The sequence below is a fragment of the Notolabrus celidotus genome, chromosome 8 (genome assembly GCF_009762535.1).
Source record: "Notolabrus celidotus isolate fNotCel1 chromosome 8, fNotCel1.pri, whole genome shotgun sequence".
NCBI lineage: Eukaryota > Metazoa > Chordata > Actinopteri > Labriformes > Labridae > Notolabrus > Notolabrus celidotus.
The window spans coordinates 12,935,077-12,962,255 of record NC_048279.1 but is presented as its reverse complement, the minus strand read 5'-3'; the positions used below and the strand labels follow the sequence as shown (position 1 = coordinate 12,962,255).

The 27,179-nt window shown below is 41.2% G+C and overlaps 1 protein-coding gene and 1 long non-coding RNA gene across 5 annotated transcripts in view; one reads left to right on the top strand and one right to left on the bottom strand.

The window, feature by feature from the left end:
* Positions 1-23: 23 nt before the first annotated feature.
* Positions 24-18,099, bottom strand: clint1a (clathrin interactor 1a). Of its 3 annotated transcripts, none has more exons than XM_034689418.1 (12): positions 17,814-18,099; positions 10,900-11,004; positions 9,011-9,107; positions 8,515-8,623; positions 7,913-8,077; positions 7,614-7,797; positions 6,566-6,785; positions 6,387-6,474; positions 5,746-5,811; positions 4,939-5,243; positions 2,590-2,800; positions 24-2,462 (listed from the first exon to the last, which is right to left on the bottom strand). In XM_034689418.1, exons 1-12 carry the CDS (start codon positions 17,852-17,854, stop codon positions 2,110-2,112), a joined length of 1,944 nt encoding a protein of 647 aa, XP_034545309.1. In that variant the 5' UTR covers positions 17,855-18,099; the 3' UTR covers positions 24-2,109. The 3 variants fall into 3 exon arrangements, with proteins under 3 accessions (XP_034545309.1, XP_034545310.1, XP_034545311.1); XM_034689419.1 differs by having other exon boundaries at positions 2,590-2,746; positions 17,814-18,061; XM_034689420.1 differs by having other exon boundaries at positions 7,788-7,797; positions 17,814-18,061.
* LOC117816997 overlaps positions 17,482-27,179 on the top strand; it is a 37,725-nt gene continuing 28,027 nt past the window's right edge. The window contains exons 1-2 of one of the 2 annotated variants that reach the window (XR_004632070.1): positions 17,482-17,762; positions 26,679-26,797. This is a non-coding gene — a long non-coding RNA (uncharacterized LOC117816997). Of the gene's footprint in view, positions 17,763-17,893; positions 18,094-26,678; positions 26,798-27,179 lie in introns of those variants that run through there. The other variant, XR_004632069.1, reaches the window with a different exon arrangement.

Genomic DNA, 27,179 nt, shown 5'->3' with positions numbered 1-27,179 from the left:
AAATAACACACACCATTAACAAATTTCAATCAACTGTTTAATGTCGTAGATAAAGAATCTTGATATGTAAATTAAATCAAAATGGGAATAATGCAAAAATCAAATCTCTCAAAGGGTTTCTTTTTTATACATTTGCATATGCTAGTGTTTCAGTAACAATCCCATAATGTCAAGAAAATCAAAACAATTGGAAGTAGAAAAAATGCATAAGACAACCTCTACTGATATATTTTAGAAAAACAGCAAACAGATTTTGGTCATTTTAATGCTTCAGACTCTGACGCAAGGCTACTATGTGTTAGTGTGCTCAGCCTCTTGAGCCCTTGGGAGAGCAGGAAAGCACAACTTCAATCCTCCTGGCGCTGCACAATCCACCGTCCTCCTCTAGTCAGTGAATTATTTATCTGATCGTTGACAAACTCAAAATGTCAGGCAGCCAAGAGTCACTTATCAATCACTTATTACAAGGGTCAGGAGGCAACCATCGGCAGGCACTTGAACCACAGAAGAGCAATGCTTTGTACGTCTCACAGGTCAGGTACACGGTGTACGGCTGAATGGGATTGTCCATGGTGTGCTGTCCCACAACACATCCTCATCCAAACACTAGGACATACTGGGTGTGTGCAGACTGCTGCTAACTGAAAGTGCTTCCTCTCACATTATCATTATGATGAGCAACACATGCAGACTGATGAGGATGGTGATTATGGCTATGACTGCGACAACACTGATTTGAACCGCTGTTTTTTTTCATGTGTATCAAAAGAAATGATGGAAGGTGAGAAGGCAGCTTTTACCAAGACACATGGTGAACATTTAACAGACAACAAAGATGCATGATACAATGTCAATAACAGTCTGCACCAACACTTGAGGTGTTCAATTGAGATGAGCTTCTCTCTCTTGACTAGAGTAAGAAAAAGAAAAATGTGTGTGGGACACACACAGATCAGGTGAAATAATTATACGTTTGCATTTGATATGTGGACGAACAGTATGCTTGGCTTGAAGCATAAGTACAAACATGTTTGTACATCGTACTGAAGCTCTGTCATCAACACTGCACAGTCACATTGTCTCCTTCACAGAGGTTAACTGAAGAGGGAAAAGGTCTTTCAGGCACTGTTACAAGGAACCCACAACCTGTACGTGAGGCTGTTTCTACCTACTGATTATCTCATTTGGATGCAAACTGGTTATAATCTTCATAAGTAAAATATAATATATATTTAGCATTAAGAAAGGCCACAAATGATGGTCGTTTAAAGGAGAAGCTCCTCAAATTAATCAACCGCCTTCAATCCAAACACTCATTCATGAACTGTAGCACTGACAGGCCACGTTTGGAGTGTGTGGACACGTATGTACAAAGAGAAGGTGTCAATGTGCTCCGTTATAGGTCTTATTCATTTCAGATTTGGTCTGTATGATACAACTCTTCACACGGTCACTTCCTCTCACATTAGAACTTCATAACTTATCTGTGTGGGCTTCAGATCTCTATTTACAGGTTAAAGGAAGAGCAAGGACAAAAAAGAGGTAACTTGACATTCTTCAATGTACATTAGAAAGTTAAAATGGCTGATCATGTTACTCAAAGTAATCATCCAGTAAAGTTACTGAGAATACATCTCAAAAATAATTATGCAGCTACGGATATATATTTTTTGCTATTCTGGTGATTTGACATGATTGAGGTTATAAAGCAAATCTCCAACATTCACTCTTCCCTCCTCTCAGTGACTGGTGAACAACCAATGAGGCACAGTCATCAGTGTGTGTCTGACCTTTACCCCAGAGCAGACTGATCATTGGTTCAAACACACATTCATTTAGATCCATATCACTACACAGCATTATTTAAAAAAAAAAAATCAAGGAGATTGCAGGGTGTTGGTATGTGATAGTTGATATTATTCAAGTACTCTTTGTTTGCAGCTCTTAACAGTCCTTCACTGATGGACGGATAGAGAGAGAGAGAGAGAGAGAGAGAGAGAGAGAGAGAGAGAGAGAGAGAGAGAGAGAGAGAGAGAGAGAGAGAGAGAGAGAGAGAGAAATAGAGAGGCTGATACCGCTCCACCAGATTATCTTAGCTCTCCACCTCCATCATTTTCCAAAGTTGGCAAAGTCAGCAAAGGCATCTTGTTTGGGCTGTTGGACCATTGCAGGGTTCATCCCCATTCCCATACCCATAGCCGAGGGCATTCCCATGGTCATACCTCCCTGTGGCATCCCCATGTTCATGCCCATTCCCATCCCCATCATGCCCTGGTTGGGGGCCATCCCCATCATGCCCTGGTTGGGGGCCATCCCCATCCCCATGCCCATGCCCATCCCCATGCCCATGCCCATGCCAGCACTGGGGTTCATCATAGGATTTACAGGTGGTCTGACTGTTGTAGTTCCAAGGCTCATACCGGAGAATCCCTGGGAGAGCAGACTGGCAGGTACCGGGTTGACTGGAAATGGCAGAACAAACTCAATTATTAAAAATGCCAAATTTTAAATCACATTTGCTGCAGAGTGCTTTGAAGGAAAGCCCGGCTACAGTGTAGTCTCTCCTGCCAGATCTCAAATTCTTCTAACCTTGTTGGAGGGTGTTGAGTGTGGGCTGGCTTTGCTTGGGTTGCTGCATTCCTGGACCCAGGAAGTCCAGGCTGATGTTAACTGAAGGGTCCGACCAGGTGGAGGGGACGGATGCTTTGGCTCCGGCACTTTGAGGGGCCATTCCAGGCTGCAGCGGCTGGAGGGACATGACAGACTGTGGTTGTAAAGGACCCCCCATGTTCTGAAAGGGCTGAAAAGACAGACACAATGTTTGAAAATGAGCCAATCAAGATTAAAGTTATAAAAACAAATAGTGAGAGTGACATTAAAGCTCCAACTCTGAAACAAATAAAAGAAAAGATACAGTTTCTGCTAATTACTCAAGTCCTTAAACCTTAAGCCTGACCCACTTAACCATACAGTCAGTGGAGTCTACTATCTTCCTCTGAACTCAAACATACCATCTAAAGAAAGTGGAGTAAAGAAAGTGGTGGGTGTCTTCTCGACGAAACAAAGAGCGAGTTTTATTTAAGTAGGTCAGCAACCTTTTAACACAGAGATACAGTCGACATCCTCAGGCTTTTGTGTGCTTTTTAATGTTTTTGTAACTCAAAACTGATTCTTCTCATTCTGTGTGTCAGTAACAGCAGGAGTGGGTAGTTAGTGGGCGGTCTCTGGGGGAGATAAGCATCTGTTGAGGCTGCATGTTAACCCTCCACCATCGTGTCTGTCCTCCATCTTTTAATCACACGGGGTACGTCTTCATCGTACCGGCACAACCACAGATGTGGTCAAAAAGAAGACTTAGCCGGTAGCAAATGTGAGATCTTTCCTTTTGTACTGGAATTTTAATTTAAGATAACTATTTCTTTCATTGTCTGATATCTTCTTATTACCCTCAACACTAATATTATTCATACTAATACTAAAACTACTGATGCTACAAGGTTCTTCATGACTACATGTGCATGCCAGGATATTATTCATTACGCTCATATTTGTTTAGACAATCAAAGCCTCTGTCTTTTTTTTCTTCCTAACTGTAAAGTAAATATGATTAAACCAGGATACAGTCTACAGGGCAATAGTCATGTGTTTAAAGCATTCAACAATGACGCTTTCCTATTCAAAAATGTATTAAAGCTAGTGTATTATCCATTGTTATGCTCATTATTTTGCAGATGAGCTGTAGTGATTGATTTATAACTCTGGGTTACTGTTTTCTATTTGAAAACATAAAAAAGCCAATGTGAAAAAAAGAAAATGCCTTGAAAAGGCAGAGAATTTCATAATATTCTTCCCCTTAGAGCTGATATTGAGAATAAGCTAAGACGTATATCCTTTACCAATTTGCAGTGCTTGAGTAATATTAATAACAGGCTTTAAAAACACCACTATTGTCTGTGCAGTGTGCTCGTCACTATGTGAGACTACAATGACTGTTCAGTTTCAGAATACATACATACTTACTTTGATTCCCGGTGCAGTACCTCATAACCATGTGCAATATTGAAATGTATTCCATAACATATTTTATTATTATACTCATCTACTAACTGTGCACTCTGGCTTCAGCTAAGTTAACTTATTTCATGTCTTTAAAAGTACTTCTTTACCTTTCTTTGTACAGATAGTATTTTTACTTTTATTAAGAACTTTTGGATTTGTGTTTAGGTTTATATATTTATTGTCCTTACTGTCTTGTTGTATCCTTACTGTCTTGTGTCCTTACTGTCTTGTTGTGTCCTTACTGTCTTGTTGTATCCTTACTGTCTTGTTGTATCCTTACTGTCTTGTTGTATCCTTACTGTCTTGTTGTGTCCTTACTGTCTTGTTGTGTCCTTACTGTCTTGTTGTGTCCTTACTGTCTTGTTGTATCCTTACTGTCTTGTGTCCTTACTGTCTTGTTGTGTCCTTACTGTCTTGTGTCCTTACTGTCTTGTTGTGTCCTTACTGTCTTGTTGTTAAGTACCAGTGTTCCATTAACCAGGTCAATTTCCTTGTGTGTGTGAGCTCACTTGGCAAGAAAGCTTTCCTGAATCTTAAATCTTGAATATATAACTGCACTGTTTCTTAGCAGCAGGTAAACCATAGGTATGTTTTTTATCATTCATTTTCAATCAATCAGAATCCTATTTTTAAAAACCATCTGTGCGTAACTTATCATATTAATTCATAATATAAAATGACTATAACATTAAATGTATCCGTCTAGCTTTGTTTCAATGAACTCTGAGATCACAAAGGGTAATGTGATTTCCCTGGGGGTCATTTCTATCCACCTGTAACATTCCAGCCCTCCATTTAAGACCCCTGTTATGATAAGTACATAAATGAATTATTGAATAATAGAATGCATGTATGTTGCTTGAGTGCAATCATGCATACCTGTGACATAGACTGGGGCAGGACAGTGGTGCTCATGCTCTGTGTGCTGCTCATGCTGAAGTTGAGGCTCTGGGAGGAGGTGAGAGAATGAGTAGGCGCCATCAAGTCAAACAGGTCAGCCGAGGCAGGACCAGAGCCTGGAGCTGAAACTGGTGCAGAAACAGGGGCCAAAGCAGGACCTGTTGTCATGGCTCCAAAAAGGTCATTCCCACTGTTGTCAGCAGGTTGAGCTGAAGCTGGCATCTGACCTCCAGGGAAGGCGTTCCACTCTCCAAAGTCTCCATTGCTACTCGAGGCTGGGGCTGCTGCATCAACACCAAAAAAGTTAAATGAATGTTTATTAAACTATCCAAACATTGATGTTTGTATTGTGAGCTGTGCAAATAACTGCAAGATGTTGCAAACAAAAGTGGAGCAGGGAAAATGCTTCGCTGTCACAGCAATTAGGAATAAACAGATGAGTGTTCAGTGAGGCTGGTCGTGTGTTTTTCAGGGCATTCTCAGTGACCACTGGTGCCACATTTTAAATTTTCATTTAACTGGCCCTGCTTGTCGTCTCCTTCCCTCCTCTCCATCTTTCCCAGCTTCCTCCGCCCCCATCAACTTCTCCCTCTGTCCCTGTCTCCTTGTCATCTATAACAGGAGTTGATGTGTGTCTGTTCTTGTTATGCAGAGCAGGTAGCAGGCTCCATATGGCCAGGGCTTCCTCCCAGCATCCCTCTGAATATTCTAGCAGTATGGCTGCAACAGCAGAGCACAAACATGCACACTAACAATAAAAAAAAGAAAAAAAGTCTTGAAACCAACCAGTTCCTGAGGACAGGCCGACGGAGGCAGCAGGCGAGGAGAAGTCAGCAAACCCACCGATCAGGTCTGCATTGAGAAAGACACATTAACACATCAATTTTAAAAGAAGCCAGCTCCAGGCTCCAGGTGTCATTCCTCCATAGTTAGCATTCCTTCAGTGTCAGAGCAGGAGGAGGAAGGGGGGTGGTGGTGGCTGCAGTAGATAGGTGGAGAGGACCAAACATCTGTTCAGCTCTCCCGCCCTCTCCATGCACCAGGGACTGCTCCAAAAACATCTGGTGCACTTAGTTCCTATACATCAACTCCCTCCCTCTGCTGTCCCCAATATCTGGAGCTAGCTTTAGCAGCTGGGCACCCTCACTGCAGAGTCTACTCCTACAGTCGCTGCTGAGTTTTCTGATTTTAACAATGTTGTAACGCTGAACTAAATGGATGATCCTGGATTTACTGGAGTTAAGAATAGTGCTAAGACTATGCAGCATGAGGTAGACACTTGTTTGTTTCATTAGTAATGCTTAGCATCTTGGTACAATTTCTATTCTGAAACCACATAATTGCAACAGACACCAATCTCCTGAGCAAGCTCCTGCTAAGACAGTGAATAAGAGCATTTCTTAACTTGGAGCGTTGTGGTATCATACCTGTGGCAGCAGGCTTGCTTGGTGTTGTGTCAACCATCAGGAGGTCGACTAGGCCAGCACTGGCAGGCTGAGGGGCTGCTGGCTGAGGCTACAACAAAGAAAATGCACGAAAAGATCACTCAACACAGAAAAATAAAGTCTCTGTCACGTGCTTCTGTTAGCTGACTCATATAGTCTACCTGTTTGGTGGTGGTGTTTGGGCTCTGGCCTCCTGTGTAGTTGGCTGCGGCCCCTAAGTCTACTTTCTTAGATGGGACCCCTCCTCTCTTCCGTGTTGCTGTGGTCTCTGTTGCTTGGACTATGTGTACACTCTTGGTGGTAACGGTCTCCTCTTCATCTTTATAGCCTTTGCCTGACTGGCCATTGTGAGACGAGCGACTCCGGTCATCCTCATTGTCACTACAGACGCAACAGTTCATACAAGAAAACAAGTGATGACACACAAAAAGCCCCATGTGACAGATTTCATTGTTATCATACATCCATTGAATCTCTGTTTATTTACTTCTTTTCTAGCACATTTTGGACACGTCCAGTATTAATATATTTAGGTATTTTGTGAGTCCTACCTAGTAGGGATGGGCAATGATTTTCAAAAATATTCGTTCAGAGATTTACTTCGAATATATTCTCTTTTTAAAAGTCCAATTTTTCATCGTTTTTACCGGTGCCTGGTTTTTATGTGGTATTCCCGCCAGATGGTGGCTATAGAGCGTCTGTTTACTAACCGCATTAAATAACAGGAGAAGAAGAATGCTAACTGCATTAATTAGCAAAAGAAGAAGAAAACATTAGCGACAGTCGGGGAGAATTTCTCCGTTTCTGAATCTCACGCTACGACACGTGTGTTTCCAGAGACTGAGCATGGCTGTAAAATGTAAACACATGCTACGCCCCGTCACAGAAACACCAACAAACAGGTTGAGACAGATGCTGTCAGCGCCCTCTACTCGCAGCACCTCGTCCTAATGCTGGTTAACATGACTGCCACACAAACAAGCTGTTAATGGGGCAGGTGTGTGTGTTTGTGTGTGTGTGTGTGTGTGTGTGTGTGTGTGTGTGTGTGTGTGTGTGTGTGTGTGTGTGTGTGTGTGTGTGTGTGTGTGTGTGTGTGTGTGTGTGTGTGTGTGTGTGTGTCTGGGGGGGGGGGGATTATTCGAATAACCGTTGAATAGATGCCAATGATTATTGAATAGTATTTTGGCTTGAAATGCCCATCCCTACTACCTAGTTCGATCCGGCGAGTCGTCTCTTTCCTTTTTCCTAAATTTGCTTATGGTATCGTCAATGGTGCTGCCGATTTTGTCGCTGATCTCGCCCAGCTTCTCGCTGAAGGGAAATTGCCCTTTCTTCTCCCAGTCATCATCCCACTTGTCCCGCTTGTTATCGGCGGAGTCGTACCTGTCCCCCGCTGAAGAGAAGGAAATGAGGTAGGTGACAGAGAGAAAGAGAGGACATGAATTTAATCAAAATAAAATAGTGTTGTTAATTATCAGTTTATATTAATATCTTAACCAATGACTTACAGTAACTATTGTATCCCACGCTGTCTGAGGACACACCGACATATTTGTCTTTGTTCTTCTTTGCCTTTTTCCGTTCTTCCCTGAGCCTGTCGTCGTCCTGCACAAATTCTACCATCTCCTTCACTTTCTGACGAACATTCACACCTTGATCTTTCCCATTCTCATCTAGACACACAAACACACACATTAACATTGTTTATTAAATTGAACATTCATTTTAATCTCACCATGTACTGAAGCTACACACACAGGCAATAAAAAGGAGCTGAACTTGAAAACTTGAAAGTTATTGTTGGTAAACTGCATATTAAATACACACATGGTTGTGAGGAATGAAAGCAACTTGAGGGCAGTGTGTGTTTGCGTGTGTGCTAGTGGTAAAGGGTTTGTGGCCTAAGAAGTGCTTAAGGCTCCATCCATTCATTACAGCTCACACTGAAACTTTGTTTATTAACATTAAATGCTACAACACCAGGTGCAGAGTGACTCACTAAAAACACAATACGAAAATAACTTGTTTTTGTTTTGTTTTCTAGATTCTTCTCATACATGCAACCACACAAAATAATATCCCATCAGATAACATCAGAGTGATAGCTTACCTACGAAGTGGTAGCTTTCTAATGATCTAAGGTCATACAGATGCTCTCTGGCGCTGGTGACGACCCTCTCTGATCCGTTCTTGATTAGATGTGAAAGCAGCAGCAGGGACTGAGAAACAGACACACAACAGCATTAGGGGAAAAGAGCTTATGTCACATTCTTAACTTTCAATCATTCTGTCTGTTCTCTCCCCTAGGATCAGTTAAGGGTGGAATTACATTTATCAAAACACCTTTACAATGTGAGGCATTTTAATGCTTTTCTTTGTTCAAAATGAACGTGTTCTTCATAGCTAATTCTCTACCTGTAAGCATTAAGGTTAAAGTTGACAGATGACTCAATTAAAAAAGCTTCCAGTTTTAAGCCATTTGTTTAAGTTTGGTCTCGATCAGGTCAAAACTATAACTTTGAGCTAATAAGCTTTAAGTGGAGTGAGACTTGGTGCATGACTAAGCCTGTGTGACGGTGGGATGTTGCAACAGTGCTGCGGCAGACCTTGTAGACTCTCCTCCAGTTCTTCTTGTTATCTCTCAGCATGCGGGCCCACAGCATGTTCATCACCTCTGGGAACTGCTCGTACATGAACGTGCATCTGATTACAGTAACATTCACAGAAGAAAGACAAGAGGGAAAGTGTGTTTTTATGTGTAATATGTGACAACCAACAGCTGGATGTTTAGTCCCTCTACAGCCTATTAACAAAGTCTTGCATAAAGAAGCCCCGGGAAATGTACGCAGTAAGTATTTCAGGAACTGCAGGTTCCTTCAGTGCATTTCTGTTTGTGTTAAGGTTTCCTCTGCAAATCAGGTCAATAGAACATCAAAAAGTGACAACAAATGTCTATGTCACCTTGTGCCTGACAAGACAGTTAATTTAGTCTAACTGTAATGTCTGTATTTATGTAGGAAAATACACCTGCAGAGAATAAGTAATGAATAATGGGGAAAACTCTTTTGTACACACTGCGTTTAAACTCAGCATGGAAAATCTGACTAATCAAATGGAGCCATAGATATGAGTGCCGAGATGTTCCACGTTTTGACAATCAGATGAAGCTTGTAGTCAACTATCCACAGATCAATAAGGTTCAATCAGGTGACACTTGTGAGGTTAGCTGGTCTGATGGAAGAGTTTTGAAGGAACATGTGATAGAGACATAACGAAAAAGAAACAGAATGTCGGCTATTTGGGATGATAAGAAACAATAAGCGTATACATTTGTACTGAACATTAATGTGAATTAAATTTAGTTATTTGTTGTGACAAATAATGTATTCAGAATATTGAACACTAGTATTGCACACAGCATATTTTCAAGAATCCCAGATTGTGCCTGGAAAATACCAAAAGGGCAAGATACTTTCAGAAATGAAAGGGTCTGCTCAGTGTTTAGCCTGATCCTCTTTATACAAGTAAGAAACCACCATGAAACAATTACTCATATAAGGTCACTAGCTTTCTTTACATGCAGCACTTACAATTACAATAAGAGCCAGATTAAATTGAAAATACTTCATGTAACCACTTAATTTGGAAAAGATTGGTCAGCCCATTTGAAAAAAAAAAAGTCATTCTGATCAAGAGGGGTATTTTTCTGCTATTTGATATGCGGATCTTCAGCTATGTAAACACCTGATCCAGCTCTCCTTAGTGTGCATGTCCGCCCCACATGGCATCATGAGTTTCTGCTTTTGTTGTTGCAAGAATTCATGGCAGGAGCAAAGAAAGCTGATCATAGCCAACAACAATACAAGTTTCTTCTGCTGTTTTGACACATTAAACCAGCAGAACAACTCTGCACATGTCAAAATGGTATTACTCTGAATACCTGCTTGATGCATGAAGACACAAGTCTTAATCTGATCACTTTACTTTGCGTCCATTAAAACAAAGAAGTCTGAATCTACAATGAGAAAGATCTTGATAAGGTTGGAGGAAAAACTGCACATGTAAGCGGAGCTACTGAAGTCTTTAGTGAGCATGACAGATATTCTTATGTCAACAAAAGCACAATGGAAAATTCACAATCTCTGCCCTTGCTCTGATATTGTAACCAGTCATTTCAGGAGTTAGATAAATGTTGTTCACATGTTGTAGTGATTTTGAGACTTGTGTTCAGAACTACCCCCAACAGTGCCATGGTTTCTGCACTGCAGATAAATACTACCTTGGAAACAGGCGCTTTTATGGGCAGGGCAAACACTCCAAAAACGTAACAGGACCTTGTGGTCAAAATGGCGGAAAGTTGTAGCAGCACTGAGCTCTAAAAATACTCCTGCAGCTGGAAAGTGCTTTGAGATAATCTTCATATGTTTGATTTATTTATTAATAACACTGATGCTTGTAGCAAGACATGTTACACACCACTGTGTGCTGTTCTTACCTTGAAATTTCAGTCATCAGCTGTCCTGATGGTCCCCAAGGGTCATCATTGGTGGCCTCTCTGACTTTAGTCTCAACCTCTGAGTAGTTCATTACTACGTTGGTCCTGTACAGAGAGGAAAAAACCATCATGTCCATGTTAAGTATTCTCAAACACAAAAAGCATCTCAGTTTAAAATCTGAGGCCTTCTTTGAGACCAACAATATAGGCCAAAACAGATGAAAGGTTCTCTCGTTACAGCCACACCCAGCCTCTTGTCCATCAAGAGGCTAAAAGGAACAATAGGGAGTGCTTGTATGTATGCTCTTGATCCAACCACCAGTCAAACCAAAAACAAGACACTACACAGACCAATGCAAATCTGGGCTAATGTAAACACATATGGGATCTTAAACCGCACACTGAGGCAGACCGATGAGATCTCTTATTGACATCTTACGAAACTGAGAAGAAAAGAACAAAGTGGAAGTAAAATAGTCTCTGGAGTAACCCCAGGTAAACAAACAGTAAGTTTTTGAAATAAGTCAGTCTCTATTCATACATGTGTAAAATTAGCAGCTGAATTAGCAGCTTCAGACAATATTTACCGTGTATTCAACAAGGTCGACAGGTTTGGTCAGTGAGCTTATTCAGCATCATGATTACACAACAAACTATGACAAACCAAGCGTGAGCCTGTATCTATTCAAACGGAGCTCAAACTAACTCAGACTTCTGTTAGTTAGCAAAGAATATGTCTTCATATACGCTGACAGAGCCAGCATGTAACATAAGGCAGATAACAAACATCCATCTGAGATCAGGTCTGTCAGGGAGGGGTGTCATGAAAGGAAGACAAAAAAGGATTTTCAAAGCAGAGAATGTTTTAGAAACACAATGTTTTATTTAGTTTGAATTATATAACTTATATATGATCATGTGATGTGTTGTTGTTTTCATTGTCATGCTATCATGTACTGTTTACAACTGATATTTATCTTCATCATTTGTTATGAACTCTGTTTTGAGCAGGCAGTGGCCGCGAGAATTGAAGCCGATGTGGAAGTGTTAAAAACTGCAGTTTCTCAAGTGTCCGCTTGAGGCTGGAAATACCAGAAACCACATACACACCCATTCAACAAAGTAGATCTTTACAGCCTGGTACAAAAAACACGTGTAGTCCGGATAGCTCATTTGTCACACATTTGTCAGAAAACACTATGTGGGTGAATTTTTTCATAACGCAGCAATTTTGACGATATCAAGATTATGAGTTTTCCACTCTGAGAGGCACAGCTGACTTGATTGACAGGCGGGAACACTGTAGCTGTTGGTGAGGAGGCTCAAAGCCCGACTCTTTACCTCACACTAACTCGACAGCAGCTAGGTTGACTTCAGCATTTCCAATATGGCTCCCGTTGACGATTGGCTTCAAAACAGCACTTCAGAAATAGATGGGTGATGTCACGGATACTACGTCCATTATTTATACAGTCTATGATTTTGACCTGCCGGGGACTACGGATGAAAATTAGCCTTATGGCTAACTCTGGCATATTTACATGCTACGCTGCAATGCTCATTAATATGCAATGTCCCTTTAAATAAATAAATCATTAATTAAATTAGTTAATAATAATGCATATATCATGTTTAATGACACATTTATTATTAGAAGATCTGCAATAGCTGGATAAAATGGTTATCTGGCTCCTTTCTGCAGTGGTTGCTGTCTGGAGGAAAGTTTATCAGCCTGTTTATTATGGGGTAACTTTCTTCACCATGAAATAAGTTGAAGTTCAATCTATAACCGAACAAAAATCTTATTCCAGATAATTCATTAATGCCTGTCACAGCTTTAGCCAAGAACTATTGAGTCAAAACATTTGAATCCTGCACCTCCCTTCCCCTCTCTCCCTCACTCACTCACTGTTGCCACATCAGCAATAAAATGCACAGGGCCTGAAAGAGCAGCATTGATTTGATGCTGGAGACACCCTCTCTGTGGTTGTAGAAAGGAGCTGGTTTACTATTGCAGGCTGCAGGGCAGGGTTAGCAAACTGACAACATTTTCTCTTTTGCAAAAAAAAGAGCCAATGTCAAGATGATTTGAAAATGATCATGCCAGCTGATCAAACTCAACCTCTCAGTCGGCACCGAACAGACAACAACCCTACTTTTGTACTGAACCAAACTCTGCTGTCTACATCCTTTTGGTTTAACTTTAGACTTGATAAACATAGCTGTTGTGTTTTAGTTTATGGTGCATATAGCTTTCAGAAGTTTCTTTGACATCAAGTATTAAAGTGTCTGTACGCATGAGAAGCAGGCGAAACACATGAGGATGTGATGTAGTGATGCAACATCTTATCTCTTCACAGTTCAGGCTCCTGTCCTAGATATCAGCAGATAAAACGGAAGTTGTGATACTTCACAGTGACAAAACATCACACAGATTTCCGTTACACTGCTGTAGGGCTGCCAAAAACATCCATTGCAGATACAAATAAAGCCAATTGTGGTTCATAAATCATTCATCAAACCTAACCCCCACTATTGGAAGACCTATTTGTAACCGGATAAAACATTAATTTGTGTGGGCTGCTCAGAAAATGCTATTATTATTATTATTATTATAATTATTATAACTGTCATACAACAGGAAGTGTTTCATTATGCCAGTTACTGCAATGACTCACAGTTGGACACACAATTTGACAATCATTTACTAAATTGTGTCAATACAACAAGGAGCCATTTCTAAATGTTTAATAACACAAACTTTTTTTTATCACACTTAGTTCCTGAGAAAGCAGAGGAGAAATGATTGCAGAAACTGCCTTCCTTTTTTCTCTTTAAAAGTCTCACCTTTCTGTCTTACTCCCTCCTCTTGGTCTGCCATCGTCACATACAGCGTGTGTCTCACTCATTTAACTACCCCATCATTTAAATGGGGACACAAAGGCTTTGAGAGGGAATGTATTTTGGGATGGACACAAGAACATGCAACTCTTCAAGGAAGAATTGTGCAATCCCCAACTACAGCCCTACAACACAGGACAGTATGCACATGTTTAGTCAGCAGCTTAGAGCAAAGCAGAACAAAAGATGCACTCTCCTAAAGGTGTTGCCCAAGTGAAGAGCTGGCTGCTTCTATAGGACAGCCGCTGGCAAAGAAGGATTTGACTGACACAGCCTTCAAACTATGCAAATAATACTGGTCAGTGCACATACTGTGCGTTACATGCTTCATATCACTTTGTTAAAATTTAGCCAACTACCTCCATCTTTAGTCATATCAAGCCTTAGTGGAAAGGTAACTAACTTATATCATAAAAAAAATGCAGTCTATTTCTTGAAATCAACCAAGGAGTTGCAAAACACAGATGCATCACTAGTCATTGATTAATAAGCGCTCTGTTATTGCAAGGTTATCTTGTCGTTTAGTGTAATATATCAGTTTTTTAGCATCTGTACTTTACTTGAGTATTATTTTATTGAGGGAACTTGTGAATTTTACTCCACTACATTCAGCAGGCAATTATTGTACTTTTTACTCCACTACATTTCTATCAGTTCTCTAGTTACCCACTACTTTTAGCTTTGAAGTCAGCTCATGAATGTCCTTCTCTTTTCTGAAATCTGATCCCTATGACAGTAAAATGTGTTTGTGCAGTTCTGTTTGTCTCAGTGGTTTAGTCATGCTTGTATATCGTGCATTTCCACGGTTGAACGTGGAGCAAACAGAGCAAATTTCACTCAGATCAGGCAGTTCATTTAGAGGTGGTAATGATGGCTATAATTCTCCACCTGAGCACCCATGGTCATATATTCAGCCCATGTTAGAGGTTTTTGAAATGAAGAATGATACGTATTGTTTGAAATGTTCTCCCTGTTTCCCACTCTGCCCAAACTTACAAAAAGTCACAGTAAAACCTTAAAAAGCATGTTGAGCTACGTAACATTTGTTTCATTCCAGATGAGCATTTCAAACTAAGTTGTCTGTGCTTGGAGTAACTTAGTGTCTGTTTTTATTCCATGGTCTAGTTTTTAGAGATTTTAAGTAATGGTTTCAAAATAAACATAATGTAACAGAATGTACTCCTATGTAGACTTGACTGAATTTATGTATTTTAAAAATACAATGTTTTGAGATTTTTTAAGAAGTTCTTTGAAAACTTAAGTATTTTTAAAAGGAAGTACTTCAGTACTTTAACTAGGGATGCTCCGATCATCGGCCACCGATCATTATGGGCCGATTTCTGTGAAAAAGCATGTGATCGGCGTATGCCGATCAATGCCTTTCATTGCAGATCACAAAAAAACATCACTTGTAGCTCATACTTGGCAGCCAGCAGCCTGAAGAGGACCTGTGTGTAATGTGCCCCCTCCCCCTTTCCTTCACACTGCGCAGGCGCGCAGCGGCAAACCACAACAAACATGTCTGTCGTATGGAACTTTTACACAGTCTGTGAAAGTGATGTAAAGTTTGCATCCTTCAACACATGCAACGAAAAAATACCTCGCAGGGGAAGCACGTTAAAAAAGTTTCAACAAAACCAATTTAATAAGACATTTAAAGAGCAAACACTTGGCGGAGTATGGTGAGTTTTTGAGACTCGCGGCAGTGAATGAAAAGAAGACAGCCGGAGCAGCATCAGTCAGACAGCAGCTAACACAGCCCACGGTGGCAACACTCGCCTGGATGAGCGTGACAATCAGAAGGCTGAGCAGATAACCCGAAAAATAATTGCATCGGGCTAGATGAGCCTTTCTCAGTGGTGGAAGACACCGGGTTCCGCCGACTGCTCTCTCACTTAGAGCCCCACTACGTGCTACCGGGACGTAAATAATTCACAGACGTAGCGCTGCCAGAACTCCACCAGACAGTGTATTCTCACATCGAACGTCTCCCTAAATAAGGAATCCCATTCTCTGTAAGTTTCACGAGTTTCAAACATGGCATATTCTGAAAGACAAACTTGTGAGACATATTGTCTTTTATTTATTGGACTTTCTGCACTATTTAGCCTGTTGAGAGCCTTAATGTTTCCAATCTGTTAAAGATTGTGTTACTGATAGCAGGTTAGGGATGGGTACCTTTCACATTTGAACCGATACGGTACCAATTTTCGGTACTTTTGTGTTTTTATGTAGTGATAAATATTAATTAAAAATTAAAAAAAATCTCAAATTTGTTTAATTTAACATATTTATTTAATTTAACATGAAATGAACAGAAACAGGATTATATAGGTGATTAGATATATTAGCTGACACGTGCTCGTGGCGTCTATGCTCTTTCGGGAGTTTATCAATGAACACACGGGAATGTCTGCGGACGGGAAAAAGTCAGTTCTCCGTCTCTTTATAATAACAGGACACACAACTTACACAGGAACGGTTATAAACAGGGCAGGTAGTCGGAGCGAGAGAGTCAATCTCAACCATAGACTGTATAAAATAAAGTGAATCCTCCAGGAGTTCTGCCTCCCGGTGAGTGAGTGCGAGCGCCCATCAGCTGCGGGCTCCGTTTGGCGCACTCCCGCGCAGATGCAGAGAGCAGAGACGTCAGTCTCTGACTTTATTGCAGGGCGAAAGTATGGGGAATCGCCTCCTCTTCCACTCCCTCACATTCACAGGGATGCATTCAGGTACCGAAACATGGTACCGTTTGATTTTACATGAGTCGGTACTCGGTAGTACAGACGGAATTCGGTCGGTACCTATAAAAGTACCGAATTCGGTACCCATCCCTATAGCAGGTACATTTAAGTGTCTTTCAGTTGTCTTTTTGACTGAATAGTTGTTGCATTGTGCCTGCAACATTTTTGTATTTTTTCTCTTGAAGAAGTTAGTAAAAAGACATTTTTTTTCTAAATTAAGGTGATTTTATGGTTCCTTTTTCCCAGATGATGTTGCACTCACCATAACTAAAATGAAAAATGGACAGAAAATCCATGTGACCGGTATCGGTGATCGGCAGTGATCGGCACTCATGGCTGATCGGTATAGGAATCGGCAGCATAAAACCTGATCGGAGCATCCCTAACTTTAACTCAAGTAATAATCTGACTGACCAACTTTCACTTGTACTGGAGTAATATTTGACACGGAGGATCTATACTTTGACTTAAGTAATGAAGCTGTGTTCTTTGTCCACCACTGATCCCGATACACTGACTGTAGTGCTGCACACGGGTATTTAATATATTTAATTAAACAGTTAAACAGTTTGGATTAGATTCGTGTTTTTAGCTGCTGCCACTGTCATGTCAAACGTAGTAGCTGCTACTATAGGCTTGTATATCAGTTTTTTATGAACTCATATCACTTAAAACAATAAAAGGACAGACCATGTACTCTCTTTAACAGCTCAAAGTTTAAACACTACCTGAACGAAAAGCTACCGTGACGTTAAGCCGAATAAACTCAGCTACAAGTGTCACAACAACAAGCCCAGAGAGTCCGCGTTTCTCTTCTTGATAAAGTTTGCATAACATCTCTAAACGCCGTTAAACGTTATGAGCGTTAAAAGATAAAGTGTACACAGGCTGAAAGTCAGCCCAGGAGCTGTCAAACTAGCTTAGCAGGCTAGCCTGGTCTGCTAACCACCTAGCCTGCAGGCTACGTAATTAGCTAGCTTGGGTAAGCTAAGAGAGAGAGCTTGAACAAAACACCAAGCCTCGTGATATCAAAACGAAGCAAGTGTTGTCTTCCGTTTACCGAGAGGCCGGTACATAATAATGTAGAGAAATAATTTAAACTTAAGACAAATAGTGTTTGTCAAACTGAGCTAACTAACTTGCTAGTAGCATTCAGGCTAGCTAACTTGTTAGAGTGGCGTGACGTCAAAGTTTTGGGTACGTGTCTCTTCCAAACAGGTAAACTACAAATCACACGGAACACAGGTAACATAGTTCAGAGATACTCACGCTTTGTCCACCAACTCCCTAACCTTATACATGTTCAGCATCTTGGCTCCGTGAAGAGGGGCTTTCTGCCTTAGCAAACCCTTTACTCCAGGCAAACACCGATACCAACCAAACCCTGAACTCTGGAAAGTAAACTCTTCTTCACCTCTCGTTCAAGACAGGAGGCGCAAACGCACCACCAGGCAGACTGAAAGGTTACTACGGGAAATGCTCCTGTAACGTCATCAAACAAAGCAGCATAGGAGTTGTAGTTTACAAGTCAGACACCTCCATTGGTACAGTAAGTGTCATAGAGTCGGAACTAGTTTTGGGCAGAGAAAAACGACAGAGACAACCAGTTGCTCTGAGACAAATAAGATTAAATAGCTTTTTATTTGTTAAAGCAAACTACAATCCTATCAATGTCACCAGGGGTCAACAACATTTGACAAAATATTATTTTTATTGATGAAAACAGTGAAACATAGAGTCCAGCACATTATATCCTTTCACAAGAACCAAAGTCATAAAACTGGTTTGAAAATTGTGCCCTGGCAGCATCAACAACCTGCCTTTGGGTGAAGTGACCTGAAGTGATCATATGATACTGTAGTTCATGCATGCTGTTGGTGATAGCAGGGGCGTTGCCAGGAATTCTGTGCCCACTGAAAAGATATCTCAGTAGGCCCCACCACCACAGCCAACCATACAAAATATAACATTGCTGCTATAATACTGGTTTATTTGCATTATACCAAAATACATGCTTTAAACTATCCTGGGCAACTGACTCAAATCTAAGCTACATATCAATATATTTTCTTTTTACAATTTCTCCAAATGTAACTGCACAATATTGACTGTCCACCTCTTTAAACAGGATTATGTGAAACCAAATGACTTGTTGACTAACAACAAGGGGTCATGATTTGGTATAATCAAACCACATGAATTAAAATAAAACTCTAAAAACCTACAGTTTACTTTCAATCAGATTCAGCCACACTTGATGCTGTGAAAATATGACAATTCCCCACTTTTGGCATGAGATTTGCATTTCACGGAGCTGGAAAGAAATTCCAGAAAGGAATTCTGAATCTGTGTTTATTTATTCAGACAATTCTAGGTATCTTATTGCAGTTATAACAAAACAAAAGAAAAGCGTAGTAGAAAACACATTTATTTCAGGCCCATGAAGGGCCCCCCTCCCCACCTGGGCCATAGGTAGTCAGTCCCCCCCCCCCCCCCCCCCCCCCCCCCCCCCCCACTACAACGCCCCTGGGTGATAGAGAGCAGGTGTTCCCAAAGTGGGGCTTGGGATCCCCTGGGGGTCACGAGACACAATTGGGGGGTCACCAGAATGTATTTATTTTTATAAATTAATTAAAAGTGTCATATTTTGTCCATAAATATATACATATTTTTTAAAAGTAATTCAGTCTGAAATAAAACCTTGAAAATCATTTTTTTTATTACAGTAGTTTTCTGATGCATACATCATTGGGATTAATGACGATTGGGATTAATGACAATTGGGATTAATGACAGAAATGATTAATGATAATCAGGATGAATGAGCACTTGAAAATAGTTATCTTGCTTCAATAAAACCCACGAAGACTTTTATTTTAAATGCCTGAACAATAATACTTTGGTCTAAAACAAAAACGTCTTATGAAGTTCAATATTTTTGGTTGTCTAAAATAGGGGTTCCCAAAGTGGGAGTTGGGACCCCCAGGAGGGTCGCCAGAGACTAATTGGGGGTTGCAAGATTTACATTTTATTTTTATTTTTAAGTAACCCAAAATGTCGTATTTTGTCCATTACTGTAAATATATTGGGAGATAAAGAATTTAAATGTAATAATAAAACCCTGCAAATACAAGTTTTTCATTAGTTTTCTGCCTTTCTTTGTTGCTAGATGACTCATAAGGTCAGGGTTAGTTAATAATAACAAAAGCATCATTAGCAGCAGTTAATTCATAACAGCGCAGGAACACATGTGCATGTAGGTGAGTAATTTTCTGCAGTCTAGCTAAATGACGTATGAAGCTACATTTAATCATTTCGAGGGACAGTGGGGGTTGATAGTCTTATGCACCGGTATTTTGTGGGTCTTTGTCCGAAAAGTTTGGGAACCACTGATATAGAGTTTAGTCGGTAATCAATGTTGTCTTACTGCAGTTATTTTGGTATCGGTGCAGGTTTAAGTCAATTCATTGAAAACATGCACAAGATTTTTGAGAATCTAGGTACATCATAGAGCAGTGACCTGTTTCAGTATGTCCATTTTAAGAGAATGACTGCTCTGTGTTTAATCCCACTATCTATCTATCTATCTATCTATCTATCTATCTATCTATCTATCTATCTATCTATCTATCTATCTATCTATCTATCTATCTATCTATCTATCACACAGAAACACACATATAGGGAGGTGACATCCCTAGCTTTATGCTTCTTTTGGTGCTTTACTGTACAGCAGACCCTTACCCTTTTTGTTCAAATGTGTCTCAGCTTCCCCAGAACTGTAGCCTGCATCATCATTGGCAGGTCACCGCCCTGTGTGTTCTCCATCCCTCCTCATCTGGCATTCAGGCATGCTACAATGACCCAGTGATGCTGTGTGACAGGCCAGGCAGGGCACTGGCTGTTTGTGTCAATCCAGATCAATCACTCCCTCTTCTGGACAGACAACGTCATCAACGCACAGAAAGGTCATGGGATGTACTCAAGCCGGGCCTGTTGTGGTGAGCAGGGAGGTCAGCAGAGCGAGTGAACACCCTTGAATGACTGAGTATCATCTTAAATTGACACATCCAGCTTACCACAGGGGAACAATGGTCCAGAGTTGGAAGGAAGAATTAAATGACTGGTGGTGTTTTGTACCACTTCTGGATTCTCCTGTGACCGGGCGTTTACTAAAAGTATTTAGACTCTTTGTTATATTGATTTATATTCCAGTGGGCAAGGTAAGCCCTCAGATGCTCCACATCAGACAGGGTCTCTATTCTCTAATGATACGTGTAAATACGGCCCACGGCTTACACTTCTAGAAGAGCAGGAAGAAACAACACAATAGCCAAAATACAACCCATTTGAGAAAAAAAACAACAAGAAACAGCACTTAACGACCCAGAATGCACTGCACCCTAGGGAGCAACCTCAATTACGGTTACACGTCCGAAGAGGAGAACTCTAGGAGAAGTGATTGCCGTGATGGAAATGGCTGCGTGTGTGTTTGTGCATGTGTGAGTGTGTGGGTTGCAGGAGGACCGGTAGAAAGGCACTCAGTAAAAAGATCTTTCAGAAACACTTTGCCTTGGTGACGTTGACGCGAGCTGTTGATTGACATGCACTTCTTGACAGAAACCAGAGCTATCAAGCTATCTGCCACGCATTAAGAATGGCACGGTCCTCGGGGAGGGGCCTAAGTGGTAAATGATGTTGCTCAAGACACTCTCTGTCAACAATGTGTGTGTTTTTGTGAGTGTGTGAGTGCTGAGGATGGCAAAGTATTCAATCACAGCTTTGATTGAAAACCCTTGTGTCCTTAAAGATCAGAATTGTGTAAACTGATGTATGGGATGCATGTGTGTGTCTGGTGAGTGTGTGCTGGGCTGAGGCTTTGTTTTAAATACAATATAGTGCTGTGCAGTCTGGGAAAACTGAGCTGGCAGAAGACTTAATTGTAGAAATCTGATTTCAATAGATGTTGGAGCAGTTAAATCATGCTGTCAAAGAAAGCCTTTTTTTAATTTTCAAAAAGAGAGATGCAGAAACATTCTCTGTAAGATACCAGACTCATATTCTGTCTTTGGATATGGAAAAAAACTGCTGTTCCTTGATATTTCATATTTTATAACCCAGTTCCATTCATCATCCTGCTCTGCGGTTGATCATCAATTTGGTCTACTGAGACCAAGTTGTCACTTGCAACTTTTGAGTTGAAGGAGATGAAAAAGAAAGCCAGATAAACACAGTGTAATTGTATCAGAAGCCACACTAGGGGGCACTCTGACTTCTCCTGTACATGAGACTGCTGAGTGTTGCACAGGGGTGAGTGTGTTCAATGTCTTCAAACATGTGAGTGTGTGTGTGTCAGTCAGGGGGACCACTGGGGGTCGAGCCTGTGTGTTTACATGGTTGAGGTTCCCATGACAAATGTGGTCAAAACATCATCTTGACTTGGGAATGTGCGCAGAAAAAAAACTACTCTTCTACAACTCGGCTATTATTCTTTCTCTGTGCACATGTGCTTCCAATCTCTTGAAACACTCTGAGCTTTTTTTCTTTGCAGTTTTACAGTGTCATTACAAAACAATGTTCTTTGTTTTGCACATTAGCTATGAATTAACGATCCCGCCCATCTTTGCGCCCGCAGAAGAGGTTCTGATGTGTGTGGAGTCACTCGCTGGGGCCCAGCTTCCCTCCTGTCAGAGTGCGGCTTCATTCACTGCTGTTATATTTCAGGCTGTTATTGTTGGCTCTCTTGCAGCCTCGGTAAGATCTTTAGTCCTTTTCCCAAGCGATATAACCCCCACACACATCACACAGTATCTGACCCCTGTCTCCATGACACATGACAGGTCCACTGCGGTGCTTGTGTGTGGGCATGTGAGCAAAAAGTGAGGTGGGTGTGTGTGCGTTTATGTGTGTGTGTATTCTTTCATGTAAATGTTACAAAGATATGTGTTCAAGTGCACAGAGCATATCTGGCACAGTATTGAATATGCTAAAACAATGAGGCCACTTGTCACATGTTCAAAGTCACACAGACAACCCGCTGTGATCTGAAACCGCACACACAGATGTTCCTAATGGGACTGAAGTAGCATTCACATTCTTGTGGATAACCAGACTGTTTATTTTGCTCTCCAAACTGGACTGGATTGCCACTTTCCCTGGTGAGAAAAAGGATGGAGAATGATAAAAAAAAAAGTACGAGAAAGCTGATGAGAGAGGCTCCCACCGCAGTTTAGACTTCTGAATCCAACTGTCAGTCCTGCTCTAGCAGCAAACCTCCTCTGTGCTGATTTAAGGGTGACAGTAATTCAGTGTATAATGGAAGTTGATGCTAGTGTGCAATTCTCTGCATGCTAAAACCGCTGTTGACTTACTCCCTTACACGAGGAAACGAGCTTGGTGTAATCTTGAGGGCTTATGTTTATGAGTCAGGATGTTACAGTAAATCCTGTTGCTCTGTAGATGGGCAAGGAAGACATACACACAGCGAAAACCCACACAGGTACGCTCAAGTCCTGAGAGCATCTGCTCCTTTACAACCAGATTGAATTAGCAATTACAGAGAGTAAAAAGCAGAACAAAACATCTGGAGCTGTAAGCAGCAGAGGTTATAAATCTGAGAGGAGAAAGGGGGTGTATGAAAATGAGCCAAAGTGAGATTCTCAAGGACAGTGTCTCTGATTGGCCCATTAACATGCCAGGGGTGTCAAAAAGGACCCGAGGCAATGGGAGAAATGGGACAGAGCAGAGGGCTTTAGAGGGCGTATGGAACACCAGTGAATGGAGAAGAGGTAGAGGGGTAGTGAGATGCTTTAGGGGGAGTGAAATGCAGTCCTAGCAAAGACAGCTGAGAAGAAACATGGACGCTTGAACCTCTTCACAGGAAATGTACCCGATAAGCGGGGAGGAGAAATCTCTGGAAAACGCTGAAGGGAAGTTTTGAAAAAAGAACCAGAACTGTGTGGGCAAGAATGAAGCGCCTGAAGTTCACCGCTTTGCCAAACCACAATCATACATGTTTGGGCACAGAATACATCAAGTAAACCTGAGGCTGGTTGTTCATAAATGTGTCTTAATCTTTATGTCCAGTTTGGTTGAGGTCCATATGAAAGTGAGGTTGGAAAGCCACAGCACTATTACACATCTGCTTTTGCTATTATTGGCACAATAAATTACGTAGGCAATTTGTTTGCGCTGTTGTTAGATTAATAGAATCAAATTATCCCATGTTAGGGAAATGATTATGTACGAAGCGGAACCCATCAGGGATTCACAAGGCAATCAGTGAAGTAAGACAGAGCAGAAATGTTGGAGCTCTGCACGTTGACTGTTCCAGGTCCACTACGTCACTCAGAAGAACTCCTCAACCTTGTACAGGAGATAATTATACCTGGTTCACACAGAAGTTGTTCCACACACTGAAATAGCAATGCTAAGAGTGCTAAGTCAGTGAAGTAGATCTGCAGTACATCAATGCAGCAGTGCACACAGAAAGAGGGGAGGGCAGTCATAATTGAAAGAGCCTGACTCACCTAAAATGAGGAAAGTTTTAGAATGAAGGACAATATCAAATGAGTCTTATCAATTAATAGTCCAGAAACAGTGTTTACATTCCCACTCCAAGGCCAGACACAGGGTGGATGTTTCAAATAGGTCAAGGTTGGAGCGAAAACAAAAGTTGGTCGATTAGCAGTCGAGGTGCAACATTCCTACTTTGTATGCTAATCCAGCACATCATCATATCATGTAGGCACCGGCTGCGATTCTACATCTGCACGCACTCATTTAATTATCCAAACACAATTCACAAAAGTCACTGGAAACAAACCAAACCAAAATAAAATAATTTGCATATATTTAAAAGAGCAGATAAAGTCCCTCGGGGTTGGTTAATATTTCAGAGGCATAATAATAATATGCTAAATCATTCACATTTTATCCAGCACCAAAACAAAGTGGCTTTGTCGATGTAATTAGGGTGTTTTAGAGTTGAATCACCCTGGCAAATGACCATGTTTTTCTCTCTGGGAGATCTGTGTGTGAATGTACCTAAGCCTCTCTCTCTCTCACTTCACTCTCTTCCTCTCTCTCTCTGTCTCTCTCTCTCTTTCCCTTTCCCTATACATGTGTGCGTGTGTGTTTGTGTGTGCGCTTGTGTTGTATTGTCACCGTTCCTCCATGTGCGCTGCAGTCTTAGAAAAGGATTGATTAAAGAGAGAGTGTCTGTCTCAGAGCAGTTAATGAGGTTTAGTCCCATGAGCTGAGAGGTTCTGGGTGTGTGTGAGTGCACGCACACGTGTGTTTGCGTGTGCGCATGTGGACCTAGTGGAAGACGTTGTTAATTGGCTAAGACTTACTTTCAGCAGGGGGATAGTCAAGGGCACAGTGCTTGCACATTTGTGGAGTGCCATTTGTAGAACACGGTGATATGCTCACTTTCTATACTAAATATTATTTTGAGGGAATGATGAGTCAGTAGCAGGCTGACGGAAAGAAACATGGTTGTAATTATGCTTTTGTATGTCATTTTAATCTGACAGGAAAACATCTGGATGTTTCTCTTCAAGTTTGACTGAAAAAGATAGAAATTAAGAAAACACAAGCTTAAAACTGAATGGGAAAAATGTTGTTCGGCTGTTTTTTGTTATCTGAAGATGTGAATGAAACTCATTCATTTTTCTCTCTGGGGAAAGGAGGAAGACGAAAAGGAAAGAGATGGTAGAAGAAACAGGAGAAAAGAAGAAGTAGAGAGAAAAAGAGAGGGATAAAGAAGTATAAAAAGAAACAAAAAGACAGAGACATGAAAAGAGAGGGAGGAGAAAGGAGTAAGAGAGGAGGAGGTAGAGAGACTCAGAGACAGAGAGAGATATTCCACAAAGGCCAAGCTATTGTAGATGGATACAATCTCAGCACACAGAGCTGTCCGTCTACATGTATATACAGACCTGTATGTTCTATTGCAGCACAACACACGGCTCGTCTCAAACAGCAGGAAGCATCAGTGCTTTCATGTGGAGCACAGCCCAAAGTAGAGCAAGATCACAATGTGTGCGTGTGTGTGTGTGCATCCATGTGTGCGTCTGTGTATGTGCGTGCACGCGTGCATGTGTGAAACCCAGGCTTTTCCCCCCTTGGGACCCGCACAAACACGCTTCCCATCTTTCCTTTGAGTTTCACATTCAAAGGTTCCACTCGTTCAGCTGTCAATCATCTTCTCAGCCAATCAAGACGCTTCATTCTCAGTCTGTTTATAGATCAAGGCTGGTTTAAGCGTACGTATGTGATGTGACTGGAATTTTTACCATGACTAATACTAATACTGTAAATATTCATATTTTTTTTACACATCACCAGTGGTGTCAATCAAAATCAACACTATTGTGTCTTACTGTGAACATGCAGGAAGTCTATAACAATGTTTATGACTGCAGGTCCTGGAAACTCATTGTTGCTACTAGAAGGATGCCAGAAAATACAGAAAGAAATCTGGACTGAGGAAAAAGAAGGTCTCAAATGTGACTGAATGGAGCAAAGTAGGTTCATGTATGAGTTCAGGAAGAAGAGAAAATGTTTTAAAATGAGGCACAGATGGAGGTTATAAAAGGAAGTTGCTTTGTGTGTGTGTGTGTGTGTGTGTGTGTGTGTGTGTGTGTGTGTGTGTGTGTGTGTGTGTGTGTGTGTCTGTCTGTGTGTGTCTGTGTGTGTGCGCAATGTATGTGTGCAATTGTGCTTTCAAAAGAGATGTAGTGCTGTATAGAGACATTAACTATTGTGTTATAGGGCTATCGCAACCCAGATATGTCACGCTTAATTTAGTGGCTGAGAGAAAAGAGGGAAAAAAACTACAAATTACAGAGAAATGTACAATATTTCTGCAAGTATGAGTGTATCACTAAGCAACTGCACTTGTGCTTTAGGAAAAGTGTGAAGTAGAGAGCTATGGATTCAAATAAGAGAGTGAGAGACATGCAAACAGAAGGAGCATCAGGTGACAGCAGTCATTATCAGACCTCACCTCTGATTGCCATGTATTATGATGGAACAATGGTTTCCTGTGGGCCTCACTAACGACCTGTGTTTGTCAGCAGCAGGGGAAATTAACCCAAGCCACACTTTGTCTGCTTTATTTTATTCCAGGAGGGGAACTGACAAAAGAAGAGGAGCAGAGCAATAGAGGAGTGAATCACTCACACACCTGTTATGTAGTGATAGACAGCTGCCATATGTCCGAACCTGCATGCGTGGGAACAGAGAAGGTGAGTTGAAGCAGCCAACAGAGGGCAGCAGAGGGCTTCAGAGCAGACATGTCCCTCAGAGACAGGTCAGAAAAGCTCATTTAAACTCACAGAAAATTCAGTGTCTACATCCACATGTCACCTCTCAAATGTGCACTTATTTTATATTTGGCTTATAATTATTTAGGGATTTGCAGCATTTAAACCAGTGACAGCTTCACGACAGATTACTGCACAGACACTTTGTTGTTTTTTTTGTAAACTCTACCTATTTTTCCCTGCTGAAACAAGCCGGGGAGTGCGGTTTGAACTGCAGGGCACTGGTAATGGCGCAGTGTGTGTTCTACAGCACGTCTCGGCGAGAAACTAGCTCGATCTATTCACACTACATGCAGAGCCGTGG

Excerpts from the sequence above, each read along its gene's own strand:
- clint1a (XM_034689418.1), bottom strand. The coding sequence starts at position 17,854 with ATGCTGAACATGTATAAGGTTAGGGAGTTGGTGGACAAAGC. Across the intron at positions 5,244-5,745 it reads CGGCCTGTCCTCAGGAACTG|CAGCCCCAGCCTCGAGTAGC; the intron begins GTTGGTTTCAAG and ends GTGTTGATGCAG. Across the intron at positions 2,463-2,589 it reads ACTCAACACCCTCCAACAAG|TCAACCCGGTACCTGCCAGT; the intron begins GTTAGAAGAATT and ends TGCCATTTCCAG.